The following is a 26,213-nucleotide window of genomic DNA, read 5'->3' as shown; positions in this document are numbered from 1 at the left end:
GCCGCTGTAAGTGGTGGTGTAGACATGGCCTGTGACTGTAAATACATTTTTAACAGGAAGCGTAATTCACCATTGGCACAGTTTGCCAAGAGTTGTGGTGGATTCTCCTTCACTGGAAATTTTAAATCATGATTGGACATTTTTCTGAAAGATCTGCTGTAGCTCAATCAGAAATTAATGCAGGGAAGTTCTCTGGCCTGTGTTAACCAGGAGGTCAGACTAGATGATCACAATGGTGCCTTCTGCCTTGGAATCTATCAGTCCATGAGGTCTGATCTGCCCCTTCCCCCTTTACAGGAAATGCACCCGCTATGGATCAGCGTCAGTAAAGCTGATGAAGACAAATCCAGTGCTTCGTTCACCAGCGCTAGCTCCACTCATGATATTTATTTTTAAGTGGGCGTCTCTGGCGCTATGCAAATGAATGTGGGGAATGATTTGCATAATACAGCCCTTGAAGGCTAGGGAGCAGGTGGTGAGGAGCTGGGAGTCAGGATGCCTGGGTTCTATCCCTGGACTTGGGAGAGGAGTGAGAATTGTTGGATTAGAATGGCGGGGTGGGGGTGGAATTCAGTCTTGTAGCCAGAAGGAGCCGGCTCCTCAGCCCCAACCACTGGTCCGTTCTCCATAGGGGAAGCGCTAACTGTTTGACTGTTTAACCCCTGCAGTGCTGGCACCGAGCCGTGGATTCAGTGTGGATGTGGAGGGACCCATCACCTTCCAGGAGGCAGCAGCAGGGTTTGGGCAGAGCGTGGTGCAGTTTGGGAATGCCAGCGCTGGGGGGTAAGGGCCAAACATGGGCTCAGGGCCCCACATGACTCGTGCCCAATGCTGAGGGGCTTGTCTGGCTGGGCTGCCCCTCATAGGACCCACTCCCCTGGGTGTGATGGGGCATCTCCTTAGCCGCCCTCTGCTCTTTCCCCGCAGGCTGATCGTTGGGGCCCCGCTGCAGACCGGAAACGTGAATGAAATCGGCAAAGTCTACAAGTGCGACCCGGGCTCCAAACGCTGCCAGGAGATCCAAATCCAGAGTAGGGGCACTCTGTGCTGTGGGGCGCTGCAATAGGATTGGGGTGGGAGCCAAGACTCTTGGGTTCTGTCACCAGCTCTGAGAGGGACGGGGGGTCTAGTGGGTTAAAGCAGGGGGTGGGGATGGGAGTCAGGACTCCTGGGTTCTATCCCCAGCGGTGGGGGTGGGATCTAGTGGTTACAGCAGGGGGAGCTGGGAGTCAGGAATTCTTGGTTCTGTCCTCTGCTCTGGGACAGGAATGGAGTTTATTTGCTCACCCTGGTGTGCATCTCTCCCCTGTCAGGGCCCCCCGATGCCATGAACATGTCCCTCGGTTTGTCTTTGGCTGCCCGAGGCTCCAAGTTCCTGGTAGGTACCACACCCAGGGGAGATGGGTGCTGGGACTGGGGTCCGACATTTGCTCCCTCATCATTCCAGGGGACAGATCCCCCTACAAACCCTGCTACTCATGGATGGTAGTAACTGGGCCGTGTCAGTGTGACTGGAGCAATGGTGCAGAGGAGACAATTGGGTGACATCCCCAGGACTACATGACAACTGTGCCACGGCTGTTGGTAACTCCCATAACTGGAGGGGGGCACAAGGATGCAGTGGGGAATGGTGGTAGCCAGGTATCCTCACTTTGGCTACGGTGACCATGAGATGATGTCGTGAGGGATGGAGGCAACTGGCTGATGTTGCCATGGTGACAGTGACCGGAAGGAAGCAGGAAGCTGACGTAGCAGGAAGCACTGAAACTGGGTTGTAGCCATGGTGACAGTGACTGTGTGTGAATGTAGCAGGGAGCATGGCAACCAGGTGACATTGATATGGCATCAGTGACTGGGTGCTGCCATAGTAAGGAGCGTGGGAACCAGGTGATGCCCCTTTGTGGGTCCCTCTGCCCTAAGTGGGTCCCCTGCCCTGGCAGGGCCTTTCGCTGCATATCCATGGGAGGGAGCAGACCCCAGGTTCTCTCCCTCACCCTCAGAGCTCTGTTCAGAGGGGCACCTACTGACCCCGTGCTGTCTCGTGCCCCAGGTGTGCGGCCCCACGGTGCACCAGGCTTGCGGGGAGAACATGTACGTCAAAGGCTACTGCTTCCTCCTGGACCAGAGCCTCCGGCAGCTCCGGCGCATCCCGGACAGTCTGCCAGGTGAGGGGTGATGCAGGGGTGGGGTGGGGGACCTGTGCTCTGGGGTCATGGGTGGGTACATGGGCCATAGGAAGGTGGAGGGGAGATGGGTCCATTGGTCTCGTATGTTTGGTATAGCAGGCTAGGTGAGTCCGTTGGTTTGATTCAAATGTGAGTGGAAACCAGGAGCCAGGACTCCTGGGTTCTGTCCCAGCTCTGGGATGGGGGTGGGGTGTATTTTTTTCATTCCAGTGCATGTCATGCCCTACGCTCAGGACCCCTCAATGGCACGGATGGGATCATACTGCAACAGAGGGGCCCATGGGCCTGATCCTGGGTTGCAGGGAGGGGGCAGGATACCAAGTTAGATGGACCCATTGGTCTGGTCTAGCAATTTTTACCGGGTTTTCTCCCTGTTTGTGGAGTTGAGTCAGGAGTCAGACGTATTTCTTTCCTGGCCCCACCAGAGTGCCCCAAAAATGGCACAGACATAGTGCTCCTCGTCGACGGCTCGAGCAGCATTAAGCATGAGGATTTTACAAAGATGAAGACGTTTCTCTCTGAGATCATGAAGCGTTTCCACAGCACCAACACGCAGGTAACAGGCTGAACCCTGACTACTTACTCTGCCCTTCACAGTCAGGGCTGACCCCAATGCCCCAGTGTGGCGCTAGGGGGCGCTGTGCTGCAGGGAGCAGCAGGAAATTTTGCATGCAAAACCAGGAAAAAATTCCTACAAAACAAGCTACATCCCGACCACCTGCCCCTGAGTCCGATTCCTGCTTTTCTGACCCTCCACCTCTGGGGTTGTTTTTCTCTCTTCTCCCCTGTCTCCTCCTGCAGTTCGCCCTCAAGCAGTATTCGCACAGATTTAGAGATCACTTCGACTTCTCAGAGTACAGGAGCAGTCGTGACCCTGATCAACTTCTCCAGGGGGTTGAGCAGCTTCGTGGATCGACGTACACGGCCAGCGCCATCCGGGAAGTGGTGTAGGTGTTGCCCTGCTCCCGGTACTGACGCCACAGGGAATGGGCTGCAAGGACATGGGAGCTAAGGGACAGGGACTCAGGATCCCTGGGTTCGATCCCCAGCTGTGGGAGGGGAATGGGGACTAGTAGGTTAAAGCAGGGTGGGGATGCTGTGAGCAAGGACTCCAGAGTTCTATTGCCAGCTCTGAGCCTCTGTTGTGTTATGACTTTAAGCAAGTCATGTCACCTTCCTGTGCCTCAGTTTCCCCATCAGTAAACTGAGGACACTGAGCTCCTTTGTAAAGGACTTTGAGATCTGCAAAGCCAAAGCAGTGGACGAGCGCTAGGTGTTGTTACATATCAATAACCCTCAGATGCATTCTTCATACCCCACTTTTCCAGGCAGGAGCTGTTCATCTCTGGGAGAGGCGCTCGGGATGAGGCCACCAAAGTTCTCATTGTGATCACAGATGGGAAGAAATTAAATGACCCGCTTTCTTATTCAGACACCATCCCCGAGGCTGAGAGAGCTGGAATCATCCGCTACGCCATCGGGGTGAGCCGTGGCTGTGCGGAGAACTAGTATGGATCTGAGCCCGTGTCCATGTTCCCATCAGATAAGGGAGAAGAACTGATCCTGGGTTAGGTATCAGAGGGGTAGCCGTGTTAGTCTGGATGTGTAAAAGCAGCAAAGAGTCCTGTGGCACCTTATAGACTAACAGACGTTTTGGAGCATGAGCTTTCATGGGTGAATACCCACTTCGCTTGCATCCGACGAAGTGGGTATTCACCCACGAAAGCTCATGCTCCAAAACGTCTGTTAGTTTATAAGGTGCCACATGACCCTGGGTTGTAACTGGGTCAACGTGTGACATTATAAGAGAGCTGGAGCTCCTCTGTTGTTCAGGTTGAGCAGAGCTTTCTGGTTAAAGGTTGGGTTTTCTGCCTACCCTACGGTCCATGTGCTGACTCAGATTGCCATGAAATTTGGTATTCCTCGTGGGGAAGCAGGTTAGCATTAGTGATCCAAATTTGGGGTCACTTGAACAAGGGGCTCCAGAGATACAGCCCCCAGTTAAACAGCAAAATTACCTGGTTCTAATAAAGTTTTTTCTGCACACACCTGGGGCTAAAACAACAGCTCTGATCCTCCCCAAACTGGTGTCAGTCACTTGACATTTATCTCCATGAAACTGCTGAGCCAAAGAGATTGAAATGAGTCTCAGTAGCCTGATAAACGGCAAGTCTAGGCGACAAAATTAAGTTAACTTAACTTACGTTGTCACACAGCCACCGCAGTAATTCAATCATTTTTTCATGTCCACACGATCGTCCTTCTGTCAGCAGTGCTTGTACCAGGGGTGCTTGTACCAGGGGCGCTTGTACCGACTTAACTGTCAGGGTGGGGCATGGTGGGGCACTGACAGCTGAATCCCCAGGGCCTGGGGCCAATAGCCAGTGCCCCCAGGCCAGGGGCGGCTCAAGCCATTTCGCCGCCCCAAGCACGGCAGCATGCCGCGGGGGGCACTCTGCCGGTCACCGGCCCCGTGGCTCCGGTGGACCTCCCGCAGACGTGCCTGCGGAGGGTCCGCTAGTCCCGGAGCTCCGATGGACCTCCCGCAGGCGTGCCTGCAGATGCTCCACCGAAGCCGCGGGACCAGCGGACCCTCCGCAGGCATGTCTGCAGGAGGTCCACCGGAGCCGCCTGCCACACTCCTGGCGACCGGCAGAGTGCCCCCTGCAGCATGCCGCCCCAAGCACGTGCTTGGCGTGCTGGGGTCTGGAGCCGCCCCTGCCCCAGGCGATATAAGCAACACAGTGCCTATATGGACACTGCACTGACCTGACTACATTCAGCTAAGTGCACTGGCTCTGGCAGAAGTGGAGTTATGAAGTCCGTGTGGTGGACATGTTACATGGGTGGGAACTACATTTTAGCAAGGCTGCTTACAGAGTTAGGCTAAAGTAAGCCTTACATCAACAAACTCGGGTTTAGAGTCATAAAGTCCCAGGCCAGAAGGGACTTTTGCATTGATCTAGTCTGAGCTCCTGTGGGCCAGAGAACTGCCCCAAATAATCCCTGTTGGAACCAAAGCAGATCTCCTAGAAAACCAGCCGGTCTTGAGCTAAAAATTGTTAGTGATGGAGAATCCACCACAGCCCGTGGTGAGCTGCTCCAATGATTAATTCCCCTCATGGTTAAACCTGACACCTTCTTTCTAATCAGAATGGGTGTAAATTCCGCTTCCAGCCATTGGACCTTGTTTGACCTTTGTCTGCTGCTTCTGTCGGGGCCAGCGACCGGGAGGTGCCTGACTTCACCACTGAACTGACTGCACACAACCCAGACTAGCACGGTGGTCCCAGCCCTTCACTCCTTGCCCTGAGGCATCCCCCAGAGACAGTGCAGCACTCACCCCTCACTATGCCCTGGAGATTGAGTCATGCAGGGCCCAGAGTGCTGATAATCCCCATGGCAAGGAGACCCCTGTCCTCACTGCTGATACAACCCACACAGCTCGGTGTTGAAATGAGGCAGGCTCCAAAACTCCAGGCTCCAGCGGCCTCCCAATCATCAGAGCGGCACATGGCACTGCCTCAGCTGTGCCTCTCTAGGGCCCAGCAGGGCTCGGTGCGGGTGGGTGTTGGTCCAGGGCTCTCGGCTGTGACTGACACCAATGCCCTGGTCTCCCCTGTACCTCCCTCTACTCTGTGAAGGTCGGCGAGGCCTTCTTCAATGAAACTGCCCAACAGGAGCTCCATGTGATCGCCTCTGAGCCCACCAACGAGCACGTCTTCCGGGTGGACAGTTTCGATGCCCTCCAGGGCATCCGGAGCCAGCTGCAGGAGAAGATCTTCGTCATCGAAGGTACCAGGGCCGGGGGAGGGGCCGCACTGGACCTGGGGCTCTAGAAATGGGTTTTCAAGGCCGAGATGGGACAGGGAGCAGCTGGGAATCCAGAGCTCAACTAGGCCCCAAATATTCTCTCTTTCTCCATCCAACATGTGTCCATTAATCTATCTCCCTAAATACCCCTGGTGCTTTTCTCATCCGGCCCCCTCCCCACCACCCCGGGCAGGGGACTGGCTGGCTCTAGGGGTTGAGGAATGGGACATGGGGCCTTTTCTCTAGGGGGCGCTGGATCCAATCCAGCCTCGAGGTGGGGAGAAGGGCTGGCTCAGGGAATGGGACATGGGGCCTTTACCGTCTGCAATGGTCTCTCCCGTGTCTGTCTGTCTGTTTCTGCCCCTAGGCACCCAGTCCCAGAACAGCAGCTCCTTCCAGCTGGAGATGGCTCAGGAAGGATTCAGCTCCCTGCTGTCCCCTGTGAGTGACGCCTGGCCCCGGTGTGTGTCCCACGCTGCCGTGCGCTGGGGCCCTGACAGCGCTTTCATGCTATGCAGGAGCTGGTTCCCTTAGTGCTCACAGGGGAGACAACCCTTTACTATCCCAGAGAGCTGCGGGAGCTGTGCAGGGGGCACCCTCCCCTCCCACTCAGGGCAGGCACTAGGAAGTTGTAGGGGGGCCCAGTAGGGGGTGCTCACTCCCCTGGCTGTCAGCACCGACCCCAGTGTCGCAGCACGTTGCTAGGGGGCGCTGTGCTGCAGGTTCTGGCCTCGTCTAGTAAATACATTCTGCGCTTTCTGTTTCCTGTAATCAGTCCCCTTTGCCGTGTGTGTCGGTTTAGGACGGGCCTGTGCTGGGAGCGGTGGGAGCCTATGACTGGTCCGGTGGGATATACCTGTACGGGAGAGGCAGAAAGCCGAGCTTCATCAACGTATCCAGAACCTCCACTGACATGAATGATACTTACCTCGGTAAGAACAAACCCACCGAGCTTCCCTTACCTATTTAAACAGCCCACGTGCCCCACCCCAGAGCTGGCTGCATCTCAGTTCTGGACAAGTTCTGTGCAGCACTGTTGTACGGCCGTTTCCCATCTCACCTCCCCACGTCCCTCTCTTCCTTTGAGGTTATTCGTCTCAGGTCATCACAGCCAATGGGCAGAGCAGCTACGTGGTCGGGGCCCCTCGCTATCAACACACCGGCAAAGTCGTCCTGTTCAGCCGAGATACCAACAGCGGAAAATGGACACCCAGATCGGAGCAGTTGGGAGAGCAGGTATGGGGAGTGTTACAATAAAGTGGAGTGTGGGTGTGAGAGAGAGACTGCTGGAGGAAGCCTGTAAGATTTTGATATCATGTAATATTTGTGTTTTGGCTTCATCTTCAGGAACGATTCAGTCAGATAGCTCAGGCAGGGGATAAACTTGACTGGTTTAGGGAGTTGCACCACAGCTGACACTCAGCATCTCTCCAATATTCCACTGCTGTTACCTTCACTTAGGGTCTAGACAGATCTCATGAGACGGATACAGACAGAGGCCCAGATACACCAAGGGACTTAGGCATTGTGATGCTGCAGGGAGGCACCTACCCCTGCCATCGATTCATGAAGCAAGGGAAGACTGGTGGTCTTCCTCCTAACCCACATTTCGGACCTCATCCAGTAGGCACCTTTAGAGCCACCAAGATCATCACAAACCAGCTGCAGGAGAAGAGGGAGGCCCCCCCTTATACCCTGGGGGAGACCTCACCTAGAACCTGGACAACCCCTGGTTTGAGTCCGTGCTCTTCCTGATGAGGAAAAAGGCTTTAATCAGGGCTCCGCCATCTCTCATGGAGTGTTCTGACCATGGGGCCGTAGGGTGGTTGTGATTTGCACACATTCTGCAGCCCAAGTGATATTTAATTAGTCAACTAAAGTGGAACAATGTTAACAAGAGAGATGGAGGGAGCCCACAGCTGAGGGGTTAGAGCACTGACCTAAGAAATAGCAGACCCCCTGTTCAACTCCTTCTGCTCTGACCACACATACCAGATGGTGCCCTGCAGGTGAAGCAGCCCCTATCTTCCCCCAGTTTGTGGATCATGCTGGGGTGTGGTGTGAAATGGGCAACTGGCTGCTTAGAGTAAGACAGCAGTGCACATTCCCTGCCCTTGAGTCAGCAACATAAGGAGCTTCTGCTGCAAAAACTTAGGCACCAAGTCAGGTTAGGCACCTATAGGGGTCAGTAGCCGCTACGCAGAGGTTTTGTGGATCACAGTGTCAGCTAAGTCTGGGGGTTAGGCACATAAGTCCCTTTGTGGATCTGGGCCAGAGAGACTCGGGCAAGGAAATAACATTACTAGTGATATTAACAGTGTCTGTAAAAGATCACACTACACTAACAAAGTGAATTTTTCCAAGATATAACTGCCTACACATTCCAGCTGAACAGAGCTTATAACAGTGACTCAGTCAGTGAATAAACTTTACTCGTGCTAGAACAACCTCTAAAAAGAATTGCACCACAACTAGCATTCAGCATCTCTCCAAGATCTAACTGCCTATATATTACAGTGATAGCGCCACCTGCTGTGCAGCGGGAGGGTGAGTCTAAGGATGGAATGAGTATTGGGACTGAATCCTTATCCCCATAGAGTGAGAAGGGTCCCAGTGGGAGAAGAAGGAGGAAGTGACTAAAATGAAGGGGTGACTTCTCTGCCTCTCCAGATTGGCTCGTATTTCGGGGGTACACTGTGTGCTGTGGACCTCGACAGAGATGGGAACACGGACCTGGTTCTAATTGGAGCCCCCATGTACTATACACCTCTGAATGAAGGACGGGTCTATATCTGCCCCATTAACTGGCTGGTAAGAAAGAGAATGGAGCCTGGGGGAAGATGGATGGCCTGGGGTTCTTCTTGCCTGCACTGCCATGGGGTTGTGATGCAGAGAAAATGAGCATAGGAATAGCAGGCACGGTGCTGCAGGGAGCAGGATGGGGGGGATCATGAGAGGACGCTGTTCCCTGCCATTCAGTGCTGGGTCCGATGCCCCAGAGTGGTGCCAAGGGGCACTGTGCTGCATAGAGAGGGAAAGGTGGTTCATTGGGGCGGGGGTACTCTCTGCTGGCTGTCAGTGCTGATCCTTTCCCCATGTGTTTCTTTCAATGGGGCCTGCAGGGGGTGATGCAGAACTGCAGCAAGACACTGCAGGGGCAGACAGGGAAGACGTTCGGGCGCTTTGGGGCCAGCATGTCTGAAATCGGGGACATCAGCGGGGACGGACAGACGGACGTGGCCATCGGGGCCCCCATGGAGAACGACAATTGTGGGGCCTTGTACATCTTCCATGGGGAAAAGGGAGGCTTCAGTCCCCAGTACAGAGAGGTGAGCCCAGCTCCTGCGGGGAGGGGTCACCACAGATCCTGAAAGAGACATCATGGGGCCCCACCGCCCCCTAGTGCCTATTAGCCTGTAGCTGCCACTTTCCCTTCCCTCACCCTCCGCTGCCCCCTAGTGCCCATTATACAGCACAGCCGCCCCTTCCCCACCCATCACCCTCTCCTGCCCCCTAGTGCCCATTATACAGTACAGCCGCACCTTCCCACCCCTTAATGCTCTCTCTGCCCCACAGCGCATAGAGGGGTCATTGTTTCCCAGAAAGCTGCACTTTTTTGGCCAGGCCATCAGTGGTGGGACAGACCTGACAGGGGATGGACTCCCAGACATCGCGGTGGGGGCACAAGGGCAGGTCCTGCTCCTGAGGTGAGTTACTCTGTGTCATTGCACTGCTCCACCTGACAGTCTGAGGCCTTATCTACACTACAGAGTTTTTTTAATAAAAGTTATGTCAATGATCAAGAAGCGTTATGATTTCATCGCTATTGCATGTTCACACTATGCTTATTGTGTCGGCAGAGCGCATCCACACTTGGTGCGCTACCATTGACAGTGAAAGCAGTGCACTGCGTGGGTATCTATCCGAGTGTGGGACTCATCACATTCTGTAGCTAGAAGTTGTGGGAAGGTGGAGTGGATCGCAGCGCCTCATGGGTGCTAGCTCAATGTCCCATGATGCTTTATTTTCTGTCCCAGCATTCCATGTTCCTCTGACCACTTTTAGTGGCATTTTTTAACGTCTCCTGTTTACTGTGCGCCCACAATCTCTATGTGAAAGGATGGATCCCACAATGCTCTCAACTGTTTTTATCACTGTGCTGAACACATCACAGCTGGTCATGCAGTACATCATGAGCACCCAATCTGAACAGGAATCAGAATTGCCTGACCTGCTGTGTGCCATGGAAAGAAGCAACACCAGATTACTTTTGGCATTCGTGGAGCAGCTGAACATGGTGGACCATCACTTTTGGGCTCAGGAAACAAGCACTGAGTGGTGGGATCGCATCATTTACAGGTCTGGGATGACAACTGTGACTGCAGAACTTTCAGATGCAGAAAGCCACCTTCCTGGAACTGTGTGTGGAGCTCGCCCGAGCACTGTGGTGCAAGGACAGTGGATAACAAAATGAGAGCAGCCCTGTCAGTGGAGAAGTGTGTGGTGATTGCTTTGTGAAAACTGGCGACTCCAGACTGCTACCAGTCACTCACGAATCAGTTTGGAGTTGAGAAGTCGACCGTGGGTGCTGTGTTAACACAAGTGTGCAGGGGCATTAATCACATCCTGGTATGAAGAACCATCACTCTTGGCAATGTGTGTGAAATAGTGGATGGCTCTGCAGACATGAGATTCGCAAACTGCAGCAGGGTGCACATTCCAATTTTGGCCCCGAACCATGTGATGGAGTACATCAATAGAAACGGGTACTTCTCCATGGTATTGCAGGTACTTGTTGATCACTGCAGCCATTTCACTGACATCAGGACAGGGTGGTCCAGGAAGGTGCATGGTATACGCCTATTGAAGAACAGTGGTCTATACAGAAAGCTGCAAGCAGGGACTTCCTTTCCACACCAGAAGATTCCAGTGGGGGATGTTGAAATGCCCATAGTGATCCCCGGAAACCCAGCTTACCCCTTACTCCAATGGCTCATGAAGCCTTACACAGGAAACCGAGACAGCAGCAAGGAGCGCTTCAACAGTAGGATGAGTAGATGCAGAATGACCTTGGAATGTGCTTTGGCAGATTAAAAGTGCGCTGATGATGCCTTTATGGCAGGTTAAATCTGCAAAAAAGATTTCAAAGGTCATAGCTGACTGCCGCACACTCCATTATCTTCTGGAGGCTAAGGGTGAAAATTTCCCCTTGGGGGGAATGCTGAAGCAGATCACCTGGCTGCTAATTTTGAGCAGCCTGGTACCAGGGCTATTAGACTGGCACAATGGGGGCGGGGAGGACAGTTTGAATCAGGGAGGCTTTGAGGCAAGATTTTGAGATTGTGAACCAGTAATGTGTATTTCTATACAGCAATCTGCCATGCTTCATTAAACTCAATTATCTTATTTGGCCTCACACTTGTGATTCCTGACTGGGATTTGTGTTAAGCAAACTATTAGAATGCATGTGTATGTTACTAGCAGCAACGATCCCTATGTGAACACATGGGTAGTCAGTGAATGGCAGGGTTGGGGACACTAGCCGTTGCCGAACCCGCCCCTTCTGCTCAGGGACCTAACCCTCCCATCCCTCCCCCTACCCTGGGCTGCCTCACTGCCTCCACCCTTGGAGCACCAGGTGGAGGCTGCCCCCAGGCTCGGAGTGCTAGGCATGCAGCGCACCCCATCCCAAGCCTCAGAGCACTTGGCGGGCAGGCAGTGTGCCCCCCATAGCCTCAGAGCAGTGGGCAGGTGTGCAGCATATTACCACTGAGCCCAGGAGTGGCAGGCAGGTGGGTAGCATGTCCCCCCCAGCCCAGGAGTGGCAGGCAGGTGGGTAGTATGTCCCCCCCAGCCCAGGAGTGGCAGGCAGGTGGGTAGTATGTCCCCCCCAGCCCAGGAGTGGCAGGCAGGTGGGTAGTATGTCCCGCCCAGCCCAGGAGTGGTAGGCAGGTGGGTAGTATGTCCCGCCCAGCCCAGGAGTGGTAGGCATGCAGGCACCATGTCTGTGCCCCAGTCCAGGAGTGATGGGCGAGGGGGCAGCTCATTTCCCCCCAGGCCTGGAGCACCAGTGGGGTGGGCAATTCATTCTCCCTCAACCCCAGAGTGCCAGGCGGGCAGAAATCTTGCGCCTCCCCAACCCTGGAGCCCCAGGCGGACAACGCGCCCACCCCAGCCCCGGAGCACCTGCCTGGCAGCGCAGCCCCCCAGCCCCTAGCGCTGGGCAGGTGATGCAAGCACCGGCTCCAGCTGGCTGCAGTCCGGCCCCTACTTGCCCGAGCCCCAGGCTGGGGCCCAAGCCAAGGGGGAAGAGCCACAGCAGAGCACGGACGGAAGCAGGAGGCAACGTGGGGGTGAAGCATGGGCAGGGCCATGCAGGACTGTCTGGGGAGGCTCAGCCTTCCCCGGCCTTTGATACCTGCTGCCCATGCATGTAGGACACATATAAAGATTGTTTATCTTCCAGAGAGTTTGTTTTTATTAAATGCCAGTTAACACACACAGAAGGCTTGGTGGGAAGGGAGATAAGAGTGCAGGGCAGGGGAGGCTCTCGTAGCTGTGCGTATGTCCAGCTATCAATGTGGAAGCTGCCTGAAGGGTTGGAGTGAATGGGATCCCGAGACATTCCGGGAAGTTGCAAGGAATGTTTGGGAGGAGTTTGGGGAGGGCAGGGAAAGCTGCTCTGTATCAGCAAGGGGAGGGGGGAAGAGTTAATGTGCATCTGTTCTGCCTGGAGTGTGATCAGGGACTGAGCATCTCTGTTTGCTCCTCCATCACTTTTATCATCCTCTCATGGGCCTTTAGAATGCGCTTCTCACACCCCTTTCTGTCCCGTCTTCCCATTTCCCTCAGCACCATGTGTTCTCTTCTTTCTGACTCAGGGGATTGGAGAACCTCTCTCAACCTGTCCTCCTCGCTCCACCTTGGTTGCTTCCTTATGTGGCATAGGTGCTGTGCCAGTGTGTAGTGCGGGTTCCTTGAATGCCACATCTGCAGATGCACAAGAAACAATGCACAGAAGCATGATTGTTAGTTCATGCACAGCATTGAATCATTACAGTAGAATACACCTCTTGTAACTTACCAATCACTGTCACAATGTCCCTTGGCAAGCGCACATCTCAACGAACACCTTAAATATGGTGAGTATGGCCTAGGTGGGGGGGGGTGGACATTCAAAATGGGGCAAAGGGTGTTAATACTTTCAAAGGATCAGTGAAGGCGACTGGGGACAATATTGTAAGTTGTGCCACCATTTTCCACAGGCAGGGGTCATTGAAGCTGATATCTCACTCCTGAGGGTAAGCAAGGGCACATCTACTGCATGAGTCCAGGTTGAGACCCGGTCCCTATGCTGCTCACCCATGTGCCTCTTTGGTCCCTGCACTAGTGATTGCCGAGTGGTGCGGGAAAAGGGGAAGGGACAAAGCAGCTTTGCCAAGGAACCTTTGGCAGAGGATTGGCAAGTACCTCCAGGGAGTTTCCTAGAGATCTCTCTGGAGGATTCCCATAAAATCTGGGTGAGGATCAACACACTCTTCCACTGCACTGCTAAGCTGCACGGGGAAATGCACAGCACACAGGAACACAGCAAGTCTTGCACACTTCAATCTCTTCCTTCACCCACTACCACAGTATTCAGAGCAAAGGACAGCTGTCTGCCAGGTAATCAAGCAGTATCTGCTCAAAAAGATCACTAACCAGGGGTCTCCTCTCCTGCATTGTGCTCACTGGAGACGGACTGCTGGGTCTGGCTACACCCCTCCAGAGTGGAAAAGAGCTCCTGACTCACCGTGGTACGGGACGACCCTGATGTGGGATCCACAACGTCCTCCAACTTGAACTTCTTGTCCACGACTTCATCCTCAGGGTTAGGTTCACTTTCCATTGCCTCGGGTCCCACCAACGAGTCCATGGGGCTCTTGGCAATGGAAGTGGGGTCACCACTGAAGATGGTGCCCAACTCCTTGTAGAAGCAGCAGTTTTGGGTGCAACACCGGAGTGAAGGTTTGCCTCCCTCGCCTTCTGGTACACCTGCCTCAGCTCCTTTATCTTCGCTCTGCACTGCACCGTGTCCCGATTTGTAGCTCTTCCCACAGAAGCCATGAGAAATGTGCCCATGGGTCTTGAAGTTCCTATGACTGGAGCGGAGCTAGGACTGGACCGATTCCTCTCACAATAAGGCTTCCTGCAGTCAGCAAGTCTGGTTCCTAGGTGGGGGGAGGAGGCAGGAGGCTTCACATACCTCTCTCGCCCTCAGGCACCAACCCCCTCAGCGGTGCTGGAGCTGGTGCTCAGGGCAGGGGCAGTGCATGGAGCCCTGTGCCCCCGCCCCCAGGAGCTGGACCTTCTGGCCGCTTCCAGGGTGCAGGGTGGTGCCAGCCAGAACAGGTATGGACTAGCCTGCCTTAGAGCGGCAGCATTGCCAATTGGACTTTTAATGGCCCGGTCGGTGGTGCTGACAGGAGCCGCCAAGGTCCCTTTTCCACCGGTTGTTCCAGTTGAAAACCGGACACCTGGTCACCCTATCAGGAAGAGCATTGTGGGACACCTCCAGGAGGCCAATTATAGCGACATAACCAAGCGCAGTCTTTACACTGGCACTTTGTCAACAAAACTTTGCCATGAAAAGCTCTATGCCTCTCGTCGAGGTGGTTTTCTGTCGTCGGCAAAACACGAGAGTTTTGTCGCCAAAAGTCACATTGCAGTGTGTGAACCTCCACTGTTTTGCGGACAAAAGCTGCCTTTTGTAGAAAAAAAACTACTGTGTAGACAAAGTCTTAGTATAGTGTGTGTGTGTGTGTGTGTGTGTGTGAGAGAGAGAGAGAGAGAGAGAGAGAGAGAGAGGGAGAGACTGCTGCCCTCTGCTGGAGAATGGCACAACGATAGCTCTGTTGCTCTCTTCTCTGCCCCCAGCAACTCCTCTAGCAGAGCTGCGTGTCCATAACCCGTCTCCCTGGGGTGCTGTGAGCACATACAGGCTGGGTGGGAGGCTCTGGGGAGGGAGGGGGGCCTGGCCCCATTGCAGAGAGCAGCTGGGTGATGGTTCTGTTCCTCCCATGGCAGGTCCCAGCCGGTGCTCAGAGTCAAGGTCTCCATCAGCTTCCAGCCCCCCACGATCCCCACCTCGGCCTTCGACTGCCAGGGGCAGGAGCAGCTCAACACGGAGGCCAGCAGGGCAGAGATCTGCTTCAACATCACTAAGAGCACCAAGAACAGCCTAGGTCAGACCAAACCCAGCCCCTGCTCCCCTCCCCCCTGAGCCAGCCAATCCCCTGCCCTGGGGGTGGATCGGAGCCAGCGCCCCCTAGTGGGGAAAGGCCCCGTGTCCCATTTCCCCTTGAGGTTCCTGTTCTCAATTTCTCTATCTCTCGTTTCCCCTCCCCCATAGGCAACAATATCTCCGGCACCATCCAGTACAGCCTGGCCCTGGACCCCGGGCGGACGAAGATCCGAGCCGCCTTCGACTCCACCGGCCCCGTCCTGAGCAGGGAGCTGCGGCTCGGCATCGAGATGAGATGTGAGACGTACCGGATAACGTTACCTGTGAGTGTGGGGGGGGGTCCTGGCTCCTTCCCATCCCACTGTGTCTGCCCCTTGCTCCCAAATCACCCAGAGAACAAACCTCTCTCCTGGTTGCACCCAGCCCCCACCCCCCTTACCCTTCAGGGGCCCAATGTATCACTCTGTCTCCCCAGCTCTGCCCAGAGGACACCGTGACCCCCATCACCCTGCGCCTCAACTACACCCTGACAGGGGAGTCCATCGCTGCTGCCGGCCGCCTCAGACCCATCCTGAGCGAGGACTCTGTGCCAGTGTCTGCAGGCTCGGTAAGGTGCCAGAGCCAGGCCCCGTGCTGGGTCTACTGCAGGGATCAAACCAGTGACCGCGGGGTTTGAAAACAGAGTCTGGAAATTAAGAGGCAGCAGCAGCCTCTAAAACCCCTTTACACAGTGTAGCCGCTAGAGGACAACAAAGATGGATGCTGAATTTGCCTTGGCATCTCTCCTCTGTGGGAACACTCGAACCTCTCCTCAGAGCTGCCAACATTTCTGTCCAAAACACAAAATATTTTCATTAAAAAATTATTTTTGCTGGACAATTTTCAATATTTATTTTGGCCAGGGCCCCCTAGAGGGGACAGACCCCAAGTCCTGTTCCCCACCCCCCTGAGCCAGCCAGTCCTCCAGCCATGGTACCACTAGAAGTGTGAAACTGCTGCTGGGCAGAGGGTGAGGAGGAAGAGTGTTTCTCGGGGGTGGGGGGACTGATGATGGGTTTAGCTATCCCCCGGTGCAGGGGACTGGCAGGTGCTGGGGTAACGGGAGGGTCCCTGGGTCCCTGCATTGTCATTCTGGCAGGTGGTGCTGCAGCCCCCTCCTCACCCACTCTGATCCTGCTCTCCTGCGTCTCCCCCCAGCTCCTGTTTCAGAAGGACTGTGGCCCGGATGACCGCTGCGATGAACAGTTAGAAATCTCCTTCAATTTCTCTGGGTAAGTTACTGAATCCTCCCCAGAAACACCTACCATAGTGGGACCCGTCCGGCTTAATCACACCTCGGATCTTCAACATCCAGCTGGAGACGTTGCCAGATTTCCAGTGCTGATGGATCCTGGGTGGGGGGTGTGAAGGGTTGCGGGCCCCCCCCCCACCGCTTCGGGCTGCCCCTTGATGTACTGGGGAACCACTGAGCCTGCCGGTTCCACCAGCCTGGCCTCGCTATCATTGTTCTGCTCTGCCAGGCCCTCCAGCCTCCAGCACACACACAGGTAGGGACACACCCAGCTGCAGAAAGACACAGACACTGAAATCAGCTCTGCATGGGAAGACTCAGCTCGGGAACTGCCCAGCACTCAAGTACACACAGGACTGTAAACCCAAAATTGTCTTGTCTTGCACTGCACAGAAAACTGTACGGCGTAAGCTCATGAAAATCGCCCCCTCCCTCAATGTGGAGGAAGATCTGCACAACTTCCCCCCCCACCACCACCCCGTTGTGAATTGCACAAACTGGTTTAAAGAAAACAAGCACAAAGTTAATAACTACAAAGGACAGATTTTAAGTGATTATAAGGGATAATAAACAGATCAGAGCAGATTACTGAGCAAATAAAACAAACTCGCAAACTACGCTTAATACACAAAAGAAACTGGCTACAAGTGGTAATTTGTCACCCTAAACGTTGTTTTAAGCAGGTAGCAGAGTTTCTTGTTGACAAACCGCTCTTGCTTGTAGCCTAGACCCCCAGATATTCCTGCCACAGGCCAGACACCTTCTAGCCCAGGTCCAGTCCTTTCTTCCCCAGATCAGTCTTAGGTATTTTCAGCAGCATCTTGGACAGGGATTCAGTGGAGATCCAGCCCTGATAAACTCACTTCCCAGCCTTATATAGGATTTACATGTGGCGGGAATCCTTTCTTTCCCTGTTTGATCCGCACGCCCTATTTGTGGGAAAATACTAGCATTCTAAGATGGAGTCCAGTACCAGGAGTCATGATCACATGACCCTGCAGTGTCAAAGCAGCCATAAATCCTCCAGAAGACTTCACAGGAAGGTGGCAGATTAGCATCTTCAAAGTCCTACTGTTCTCCCTAATGACAGATTGACTAATCAGCCAGACTGATCGCATTTTGTCTGGTGGGCGTTCCCCAGGTGCAAACCCACTTGTAATTGTTACATAGTCAATATTCCTAACTTCAGATACAGAAATGACACATGCATAGAAATAGGACAATCACATGCAGTAAATCACCACCTTTCCAACGATCCCACATGTGACTCATCTTGCATAAAATACAACTTAGTTATGCCATATTCATATCACAACAATATCTCTGTGAAGAATATGGGGCGTAGTGTCACAGGCTGCACTGCTGTGGGGAAGATGCACCGCTGGAAGCTCACAGCACTGGGGTCCCTGGCTGGGCACTGCCAGAGGAAGTTCACAGACCAGCCAGGGCACTTCCCTGAGGAAGTTCACCCCTTTCTCCCCCCTTAGCTTGAGCACCCTGGTGGTGGGGGTCACCCTTGAACTCAACACCACCGTCTCCATCCAGAATCACGGGGAGAATTCCTACAGCATCACGGTGCAGTTCTTCTACCCGGCCGCGCTGTCCTACCGCCGGGTCCTGCTGCTCCAGGTACCCCAAAGCGCACCGGGCATGAGGGGCAGGCACTGCAGGGGGCTCCGTGCTGCAGGGAGTGGACAGGGATCTCAGCAGGAGGCACTATGCTATAGGGAGTGGGCAGGGGGCTCTTCAGGGGTGCTGAGCTGTAGAGGTGAGTGGAGGGCTTGGTAGGGAGTGCTGAGCTGCAGGGAGTGGGTGGGGGGCTCGGCAGGGGGTGCTGAGCTGCAGGGAGTGGATGGGGGCTAGGCCGGGGCACTGTGGGCTGCGTCTCTCACTGGCTGGTCCCCTGTGGTCAGTCTAACAGGACTATGGCTGTTAAGTGCAGCTCGGCCGTGGGCTCCGAGGAGCAGACTCAGAGGAACAGCACCTGCCACTTTGACTACCCCATCTTCTGGAGTGGAGCTGAGGTAAGGGCAGGCCCTGGCCTCAACCCTGGCCTGTGAACTCCCCAGGTGTGAACTAGGGTTTCCAGGTGTCCTATTTTCTAAGGGAACACCCGGTTGAATAGGAACCCTGGCAGCTCCGATCAGCACCGCTGACCGGGCTGTTATAAATCTGGTTGGTGGAGCAGCGAGTCTAAATCAGGCTCCCTGCCTGCCCTGGCTCCTCAAGGCTCCTGGAAGTGACTGTCATGTCTCTGCAGGGGTGATGAGGGAATCACCATGTGCTGCCCACACCCCAGCACCAGCTCCGCAGCTCCCTTTGGCTGGGAACTGTAGCAAATGGGAGCTGTAGGGGTGGCGCCTGTAGACTTTCACAGCACGCACTGCACAGAGCTGCCTGCCTGCACTTCCGCCTAGCGGCCCGGACCTTCTGGGAGCAGCACGGAGCCAGGGCAGGCAGGAAGCCTGCCTTAACCCCACTGTGCTGGTGACCTGGAGCCGCCTGAGGCCAGCTGAGCCCGGTGGAACCCAAACCCTAACCCCCCTCCTGCACCCCAGCCCCCTGCTCCAGGTTAGAAACCCCTTGTGACGTTATGAGTGTGATGTAATATCTCATTGAAAGATGACAGGGCCAGGAAGAGTTAATTAACTCATAGACTGACCTGACCCATGGGTGAACCTTGAGAACAGGTTAGGAAGATATGTAAATGACTAGAGCTTTGAAATGCAAGTCTGCATTGGTAGAGGTAGAAGGGAAGATATTTGCTCAGGTCTTGTGATGCAAGCAAACAAGTCTTGTCTATTGCTATAGTTTTAATTCAAAGATCAAAAAAGGAATATTAACATTTATGATGATACTTGAGTGAAATAGTATTATTGTCTATGTGTCTCTTTGAAGGTTGTGGTAACCTGTATCTGAACTGTGTAATGGATAAATTACTCTGGGCTAATTGCCAGGATGTTTGGGAGAAGGAGTTAAGCCTATTGTTTTCTCAGGCCAAAAGGCTGCTGGAAATGTATAAGAAGCCTGGGACACGATCAGTCTTCATCTCAGATCTGCTTTGGGTTTCAAGAGGGGGAAACCTTAAGCCACAAGGATTGAGATCCCCAGTCACTGACTGGAGCCACCCTGAATATGGACATTGGACTATAACCTATGGACTATTTCTAAAAGGACTTTTGGCAACTACAAGCTTAACTCTGCTGTGTATCTGAACCTCAAGAATTGAATTCAAGTCTGTCTGTAGATTAATCTTTTAACCAACACTCTCTCTCTTTTCTTTTTTAATAAATTTTAGCTTAGTTAATAAGAATTGGCTCTAGCGTGTATTTTGGGTAAGATCTAAGTTATAATTGGACCTGGGTATGTGGCTGATCCTTTGGGATTGGAAGAACCTTTTCTTTTATATGATGAAGTAAGATTCTTAGGAATCATCATCATATCTGACAGGTGTGTCTGGACGGAGGCCTGAGGCTGGGCACTTTAAGGGAACTGCATGGTTTGGACTTCTAAGTGACCAGTAAGGTACTGTAGAAGCTGTTTTGTGCTGGTTGGTAAATCTAAGTATTGAAATAACCACCAGCATTTGGGGTTTGTCTGCCCTGTTTGGTTTGCAGTTCACCCTAATTGAGTGACCTCAGCTGGCTCCCACGGGCAGCACCGTCACAGTGGCGTAGTCGTGCTAGGATCCACAGAACCAGGTCAATTAAGCTTTGGGTCAGAACCCCACGCTATCCAAATTGGAATTTTGGTATTGAGAGTTTGGTTGGTTAAGGAGCAGTTGCAATGGATGAGCAAAGAGCATATGAGGGTCTTGACAAAAAAGCCCTGGAAGATTTGTGTTCAGGAAAGGGGATAAGCTTTAGAAAGAAAGCTACAAATCAAGAAATGAGAGATCTGTTAACGGCCAGTGATCAGGAGGCAGGAGCACGGCCCTTACCTGATGCTACAGAAAATGCAGAAACAATTAGAATAAATAAGGCAGCAAATAAACTGCAACTGGAGCATGAACAGAAACTAGCAGATCTTCGATTGCTGGAAAGGCAAAAAATAGCTGAATTCGAAAGAGAAGCTGCTGAAAGAGAGAAAGAAGCTGCTGAAAGAGAGAAAGAAGCTGCTAAAAGAAAGAAGGAGGCTGCTGAGAGAGAAGAAAAAGCTCGTAAGGGGCGTCTGGAGCTGCTGGCTGCTGAGGAGAAAGCTCTACAGAGGCAACAGGAGCTGAAACAGGAGACCCAGAAGATGCAACAAGAAACTGCTAGACTCCAGCTCCAAGTCAAAAAAGCAAGGGAAGAACAGCAGAAACTGTATCCTCTTGAAAATCCAGTTTATAACTATGTGGATATGTGGTATTACTCTGGGCAGTTTTCTGTGTTTAACCAGTTTTGCTATGGCTATGCAGAGGGGGATTCTAACCTGGTGGGAAATAGCTGTTTGTCTGTGAATGAAGTTTCTGAATGTCTGTCTAATGTCTCAGAAGTGAATCTGGAATTAGATCAGGAGCAGAAAAATCTCATTGGTGAGGAGAACATTTCTCAGAAGCAGATTAAAGTAGATGGTCAGGTGAAAGCCCTAACTGAGGAAAGAAAGGGTAGATCTGTGATGGGTGATGGATTGGTGGCTAGTACAGCTTGTAAAAGTGAACCTAAAATGGGTAACTGTGATTTGCTGGAAGTAGCTCAGTGTAGTGAAAAGAGCAGCAGTTTATCTGTTGGGAGTGGCAATGTGCCTGGCAGGGAAAGTCTGGATAAGCCTAGGCAGCCTTGTGAGCTGATGGCTTTGTCCAGTCAGCAGTTTGGGAAGGGAGGGATAGTGGAAGATGAGTGTCCCTGTCCCTTACCTGTGTCCTGTGTGGAGAAATGTGACAGTGGAGGGAATGTGCCTATGTCGGTCGGGGGTATTGACTTGCCTATGAAGGAAGCTACCCCAGTCTCCAAGCAGTTGTCTGTGAACAGCCCTGTGTGCTGGGACAAGGGAAGTGAAATCCCAAGCTGTGTGTCTGGTAAAGGAGAATGTGTCTCCGGCTATTCTGTGTCTGTGAAGCAGACAGAAGGGGCCTTTCAGCCTGTGATGGTTGAGGGTGATTCAGTTGTCTCGAAGTTGGTTGTAAATACAGCTAAAGCCCAGGAAGGGAATGGTCCTAACTTTGTGTCTGCTGGGGAGAATGGCACTGTGACTAGGTTGCATCCAGTTAGTGTCTTAGCAAAATCCCAGAGACCAGACAATTCTGGTGCTTGTAGTTTGCCAGTTGCTAATGTGTGGTTGGAAAAGGGTGTAGCAGCTCTGTCTGGTCAGGGTGATACCCTAGCCAGGGCACAAGGGGAGCAGAAAGGTGATTTAATTGTGTTACCTACTAACAGTTTAACAACTTGTAGCAAAAAGGAAAAGATTCCTGAACTTGTTCATGGCCAAGGGAAGGAGAATGCTTCTAACCTGTTATCCAGAAAGTCTATAAGTTGGCCTGAAAGGGAATTGTGTAGAAATCTGCCTGATGGGCCAAAGGTGATCATGGATGTAAGTAAAACCCAGAAAGAGTCTGTTGTGGCTCAGAAAAGTGTTCCTTTAGAGCAAGCCCTGGGTGAAGAGGGTAAAAGCAAAATTTCTGTGAAAGGTAAATTGTTGCTTAGAGAAGCTGCTAAGGAGAAAAATCCTCCTGGTAATCTGTGCAAGCAGTTTACTGCAACTGAAGGGTGTGAAAGTGATTTAATCAAGATAGTTTCAGTTCCTAACAGCCAGAAATTTTCTGTTGTGAATGGATCCACTAACTTTCCTTGTGAAAGATCCAGTGTGGGTAGCTTTAAAAAGGTCTCAGATGGAGCAGAAGCTGTTAAGAAAGTGAGCAGCCCCATAACCAAGTGGCTGTGTGTGGCCAGCGTGTTGAAAAGACAATGGTGTTGGAACAAAACCATCTCCATGCTAATTTTGTGAGTGAGCAGTCTGTGCTTCAGGGGCTGAGGACAGATTTGGTTACTGGTGTGTCAGGGCAGATCCAATCCACTATTGTTCTAAGTGAGTTTTACCTTAAGTTCATAAAAAGATTCAATCATGTTATTGAACATAAGTTGGATAAACCATTTCTGTTATACAGTGACATGGCTTCTAACCAATACAAACTGTAATAAGACAAAACCCAGGATGGGGAGCTTTTGGGATGCAGTCAGTGATGTTTGTGTCATCCCTTCCTGCATCAATTTTGCGTTGGGGGTGTGACGTTATGAGTGTGATGTAATATCTCATTGAAAGATGACAGGGCCAGGAAGAGTTAATTAACTCATAGACTGACCTGACCCATGGGTGAACCTTGAGAACAGGTTAGGAAGATATGTAAATGACTAGAGCTTTGAAATGCAAGTCTGCATTGGTAGAGGTAGAAGGGAAGATATTTGCTCAGGTCTTGTGATGCAAGCAAACAAGTCTTGTCTATTGCTATAGTTTTAATTCAAAGATCAAAAAAGGAATATTAACATTTATGATGATACTTGAGTGAAATAGTATTATTGTCTATGTGTCTCTTTGAAGGTTGTGCTAACCTGTATCTGAACTGTGTAATGGATAAATTACTCTGTGCTAATTGCCAGGATGTTTGGGAGAAGGAGTTAAGCCTATTGTTTTCTCAGGCCAAAAGGCTGCTGGAAATGTATAAGAAGCCTGGGACACGATCAGTCTTCATCTCAGATCTGCTTTGGGTTTCAAGAGGGGGAAACCTTAAGCCACAAGGATTGAGATCCCCAGTCACTGACTGGAGCCACCCTGAATATGGACATTGGACTATAACCTATGGACTATTTCTAAAAGGACTTTTGGCAACTACAAGCTTAACTCTGCTGTGTATCTGAACCTCAAGAATTGAATTCAAGTCTGTCTGTAGATTAATCTTTTAACCAACACTCTCTCTCTTTTCTTTTTTAATAAATTTTAGCTTAGTTAATAAGAATTGGCTCTAGCGTGTATTTTGGGTAAGATCTAAGTTATAATTGGACCTGGGTATGTGGCTGATCCTTTGGGATTGGAAGAACCTTTTCTTTTATATGATGAAGTAAGATTCTTAGGAATCATCATCATATCTGACAGGTGTGTCTGGACGGAGGCCTGAGGCTGGGCACTTTAAGGGAACTGCATGGTTTGGACTTCTAAGTGACCAGTGAGGTACTGTAGAAGCTGTTTCGTGCTGGTTGGTAAATCTAAGTATTGGAATAACCACCAGCATTTGGGGTTTGTCTGCCCCGTTTGGTTTGCAGTTCACCCTAATTGAGTGACCTCAGCTGGCTCCCACGGGCAGCACCGTCACACCCCTCCTGCACCCTAACTCCTTCCCAGACCCTGCACCCCCACCCCAACCCCCTGCTGAGCCCTGAGCCCCCTTCTGAACCCAAACTCTCTCCCAGAGCCCGTACCCTGAACATCCTCCAACACCCTGCCCAGCCCTGAGCCCTCTCCCACACCCTGAACTCCTTTTTCCTGGCCCCACCCCAGAGCCCGTGTCCCCAGCTCCTTCCCCAGCCCAGTCAAAGTGAGTGTGTGTGGGGAGAAAGCCACTGAGGGAGGGGGGCTGGAGTGAGTGGCAGTGGGGCCTTAGAGAAGGGGCGGGGCAGGGGAGGGGCCTTGGGGCAGGGGCGGGACAAGGGTGTTTGGTTTTGTGCCATTAGAAAGCTGGTAACCCTAGTGTGAGCCCAGCTGGGAGCAGAGAGGTGCAGTTCCCTGGGGTCAGCCCAGCCTGTGACAAGGGATGTGCTGGGGAAAGCGCCCGGGGAGCCTGGTGAGTCAGTGCAAACAGAGCCCTGAGGTCACTCCAGGGCTGGGGTCAGGCCCTGCCGGGGCTGCAAACCAAGGGCCAGACTTGGGGGGCTGGAAATCAGGCCTCACTGGGGCAGAGAGGGGAGGGGCTGTCCCTTAATAGGATGGTTAATGGGGTGTTGCCATGGCATGAAGCGGGTTGAGGTCTCTGGATCCCAAACCGGATTAGCGCTGTCTGTGGCCAGGGGCAGGGTCGTGTTAACACCTTCGCCTCCCTGGGCCCATTTATTCCATCTAAGTTCATACAACAGCCCCCCTGATCCCCTGTGCCTGCCCCGCCCCCGCAGTCTCTGGCAGTTCCCCAGGCCCTGACACTCATCCCACGGGTGTTCTCCAGGCCGTTTTCGTCACCACCTTCGATGTCTCCTCTGAGGCCGACCTGGGGGACAGGCTGCAGATCACGGCCAAGGCCAGCAGGTGAGGGGGCTGGGCAGGGCCGGGGGGCAGGGTGGGAGCAGTGGGAGGGGGCCGTGCACAGAGCAGGGCAGGGCAGAGGCCTGTGGTGCAGCCTCCCTGCACAGTTACCTGCCTGCGTCTCCTCACATCTGTCTCCTTTGCCCTCCCCTCCCCCCAGTGACAATGGCGGCCCCATCACTGAGCGCATGATGCACCAGGCGGAGCTGCCGGTCAAGTACGGCATCTTCATCATCCTCACCAGGTAGGTCAGTGCGGAGATGGGGGGGGGGGGGGAGCGCCCCCTGCTGGGCCCCCTGTTCCCTGCAGAACAGCGCCCCCTTCTGGACATGACACCCCACCCCCACTCTCCAGCCCCATCCATCACACTCCCGCCTCTCTCTTCTTTCCATCCTTTTCCTCCCCCAGCCTTGAGGAGTCGACCAAGTACGTCAGCTTCTCCGCCAAGGCGGCAGGGACAAGTGTGCCAGTGACACATCGGTACGAGGTGAGGCTGGCGGCACAGAGTGTGAGGGGGGAGTTGGGTCTCAGAGCAGCTTCCAGTGAGTTTCCCAGGTACTAGAGCCCCCTAGGGCCGCCACAAAACTGAACACTCCTGCCCTGCCCCTGCCCTGAGGCCCCTCCCCCACTCATTCCATCCCCCCTCCCTCCATCGCTCACTTTCACCAGTCTGGGGCAGGGGGTTGGGAGAGGGTGAGGGCTCCAGCTGGGGGTGCAGGCTCTGGGGTGGGGCCAGGAATGAGGGATTTGGGGTGAGTGAGGGGGCTCCAGGCTGAGGCAGGGGGTTGGGTGCCGGGTCTGGGCTGTGGGCTGGGTGTGTGGTCTCCAGGAGGGGCCAGGAATGAGGAGTTCAGGGTGTGGGAGAGGGCTCCAGGCTGGGGAAGGGGGTTGGGGTGCAGGGGGGGTGAGGGCTCCAGCTGGGGGGTGCAGGCTCTGATCTAGAGACAATGATTAGCTGTTTGGGGTACAGCAGAGGACTCAGGGATGGGAAAGAGGGTTGGACTGTTGCAGGGTTGGGGTCCCTACGGCACTTTCCACAGCTCCCAGAAGCGGCCGCCAGGTCCCTGCAGCCCCTAGATGATTGGACAGCCAGGAAGACTGAGGCAGGTGCCAACAGGTGCCAACCCTGCAGCTCCCGTTGGTCGCAGTTCCTGGCCAATGGGAGCTCTGGAGCCAGCCCTCAGGGCAGGGGCAGCGCACAGAGCCTCCCTGGCCACCCATGCATCTGCGGGCTGCAGGGACCTCGCAGCCACATCCAGGAGCTGCGTGGAGCTGGGGCAGGCAGGGAGCCATCTTAGCCCCAGTCCCCTCCTGCACCGCTGAACCACCAGGTCCCTTTTCGACCAGGCGTTTCAGCCAAAAACCGGATGCCTGGCACCCCTAGAGCCACCTCTGCGAGGGATCCCTGTGTGTACAGCCCCAGAGCCCCTCCCCAGAGGCAGAACTGCCTGAATGGGATCTAGTGGATTAAAGCACGGAGGGGTGGGGGTGGGCA

At 53.4% G+C, this 26,213-nt stretch overlaps 1 protein-coding gene across 1 annotated transcript in view; it reads left to right on the top strand.

Moving 5' to 3' along the window:
- The first annotated feature begins 1,327 nt into the window (after nt 1-1,327).
- Nucleotides 1,328-26,213, top strand: part of LOC123369119 (integrin alpha-X-like) — a 46,372-nt gene continuing 21,486 nt past the window's right edge. Inside the window, exons 1-21 of the mRNA XM_045014480.1 lie at nt 1,328-1,378; nt 2,051-2,165; nt 2,612-2,742; nt 2,988-3,133; nt 3,515-3,668; nt 5,831-5,981; nt 6,367-6,440; nt 6,802-6,931; nt 7,087-7,235; nt 8,670-8,810; nt 9,122-9,328; nt 9,576-9,706; nt 15,066-15,223; nt 15,391-15,545; nt 15,698-15,829; nt 16,420-16,493; nt 18,001-18,142; nt 18,427-18,537; nt 24,642-24,721; nt 24,879-24,962; nt 25,127-25,205. Of these exons, the coding sequence (XP_044870415.1) occupies nt 1,328-1,378; nt 2,051-2,165; nt 2,612-2,742; nt 2,988-3,133; nt 3,515-3,668; nt 5,831-5,981; nt 6,367-6,440; nt 6,802-6,931; nt 7,087-7,235; nt 8,670-8,810; nt 9,122-9,328; nt 9,576-9,706; nt 15,066-15,223; nt 15,391-15,545; nt 15,698-15,829; nt 16,420-16,493; nt 18,001-18,142; nt 18,427-18,537; nt 24,642-24,721; nt 24,879-24,962; nt 25,127-25,205 (2,595 nt within the window). The remainder of the gene's footprint in view (nt 1,379-2,050; nt 2,166-2,611; nt 2,743-2,987; nt 3,134-3,514; nt 3,669-5,830; nt 5,982-6,366; nt 6,441-6,801; nt 6,932-7,086; nt 7,236-8,669; nt 8,811-9,121; nt 9,329-9,575; nt 9,707-15,065; nt 15,224-15,390; nt 15,546-15,697; nt 15,830-16,419; nt 16,494-18,000; nt 18,143-18,426; nt 18,538-24,641; nt 24,722-24,878; nt 24,963-25,126; nt 25,206-26,213) is intronic.

This window comes from Mauremys mutica, chromosome 4 (assembly GCF_020497125.1).
Source record: "Mauremys mutica isolate MM-2020 ecotype Southern chromosome 4, ASM2049712v1, whole genome shotgun sequence".
Lineage (NCBI taxonomy): Eukaryota > Metazoa > Chordata > Testudines > Geoemydidae > Mauremys > Mauremys mutica.
Note: the sequence above shows the minus strand (reverse complement) of the source record. Positions and strands in the feature narration are given on the sequence as shown.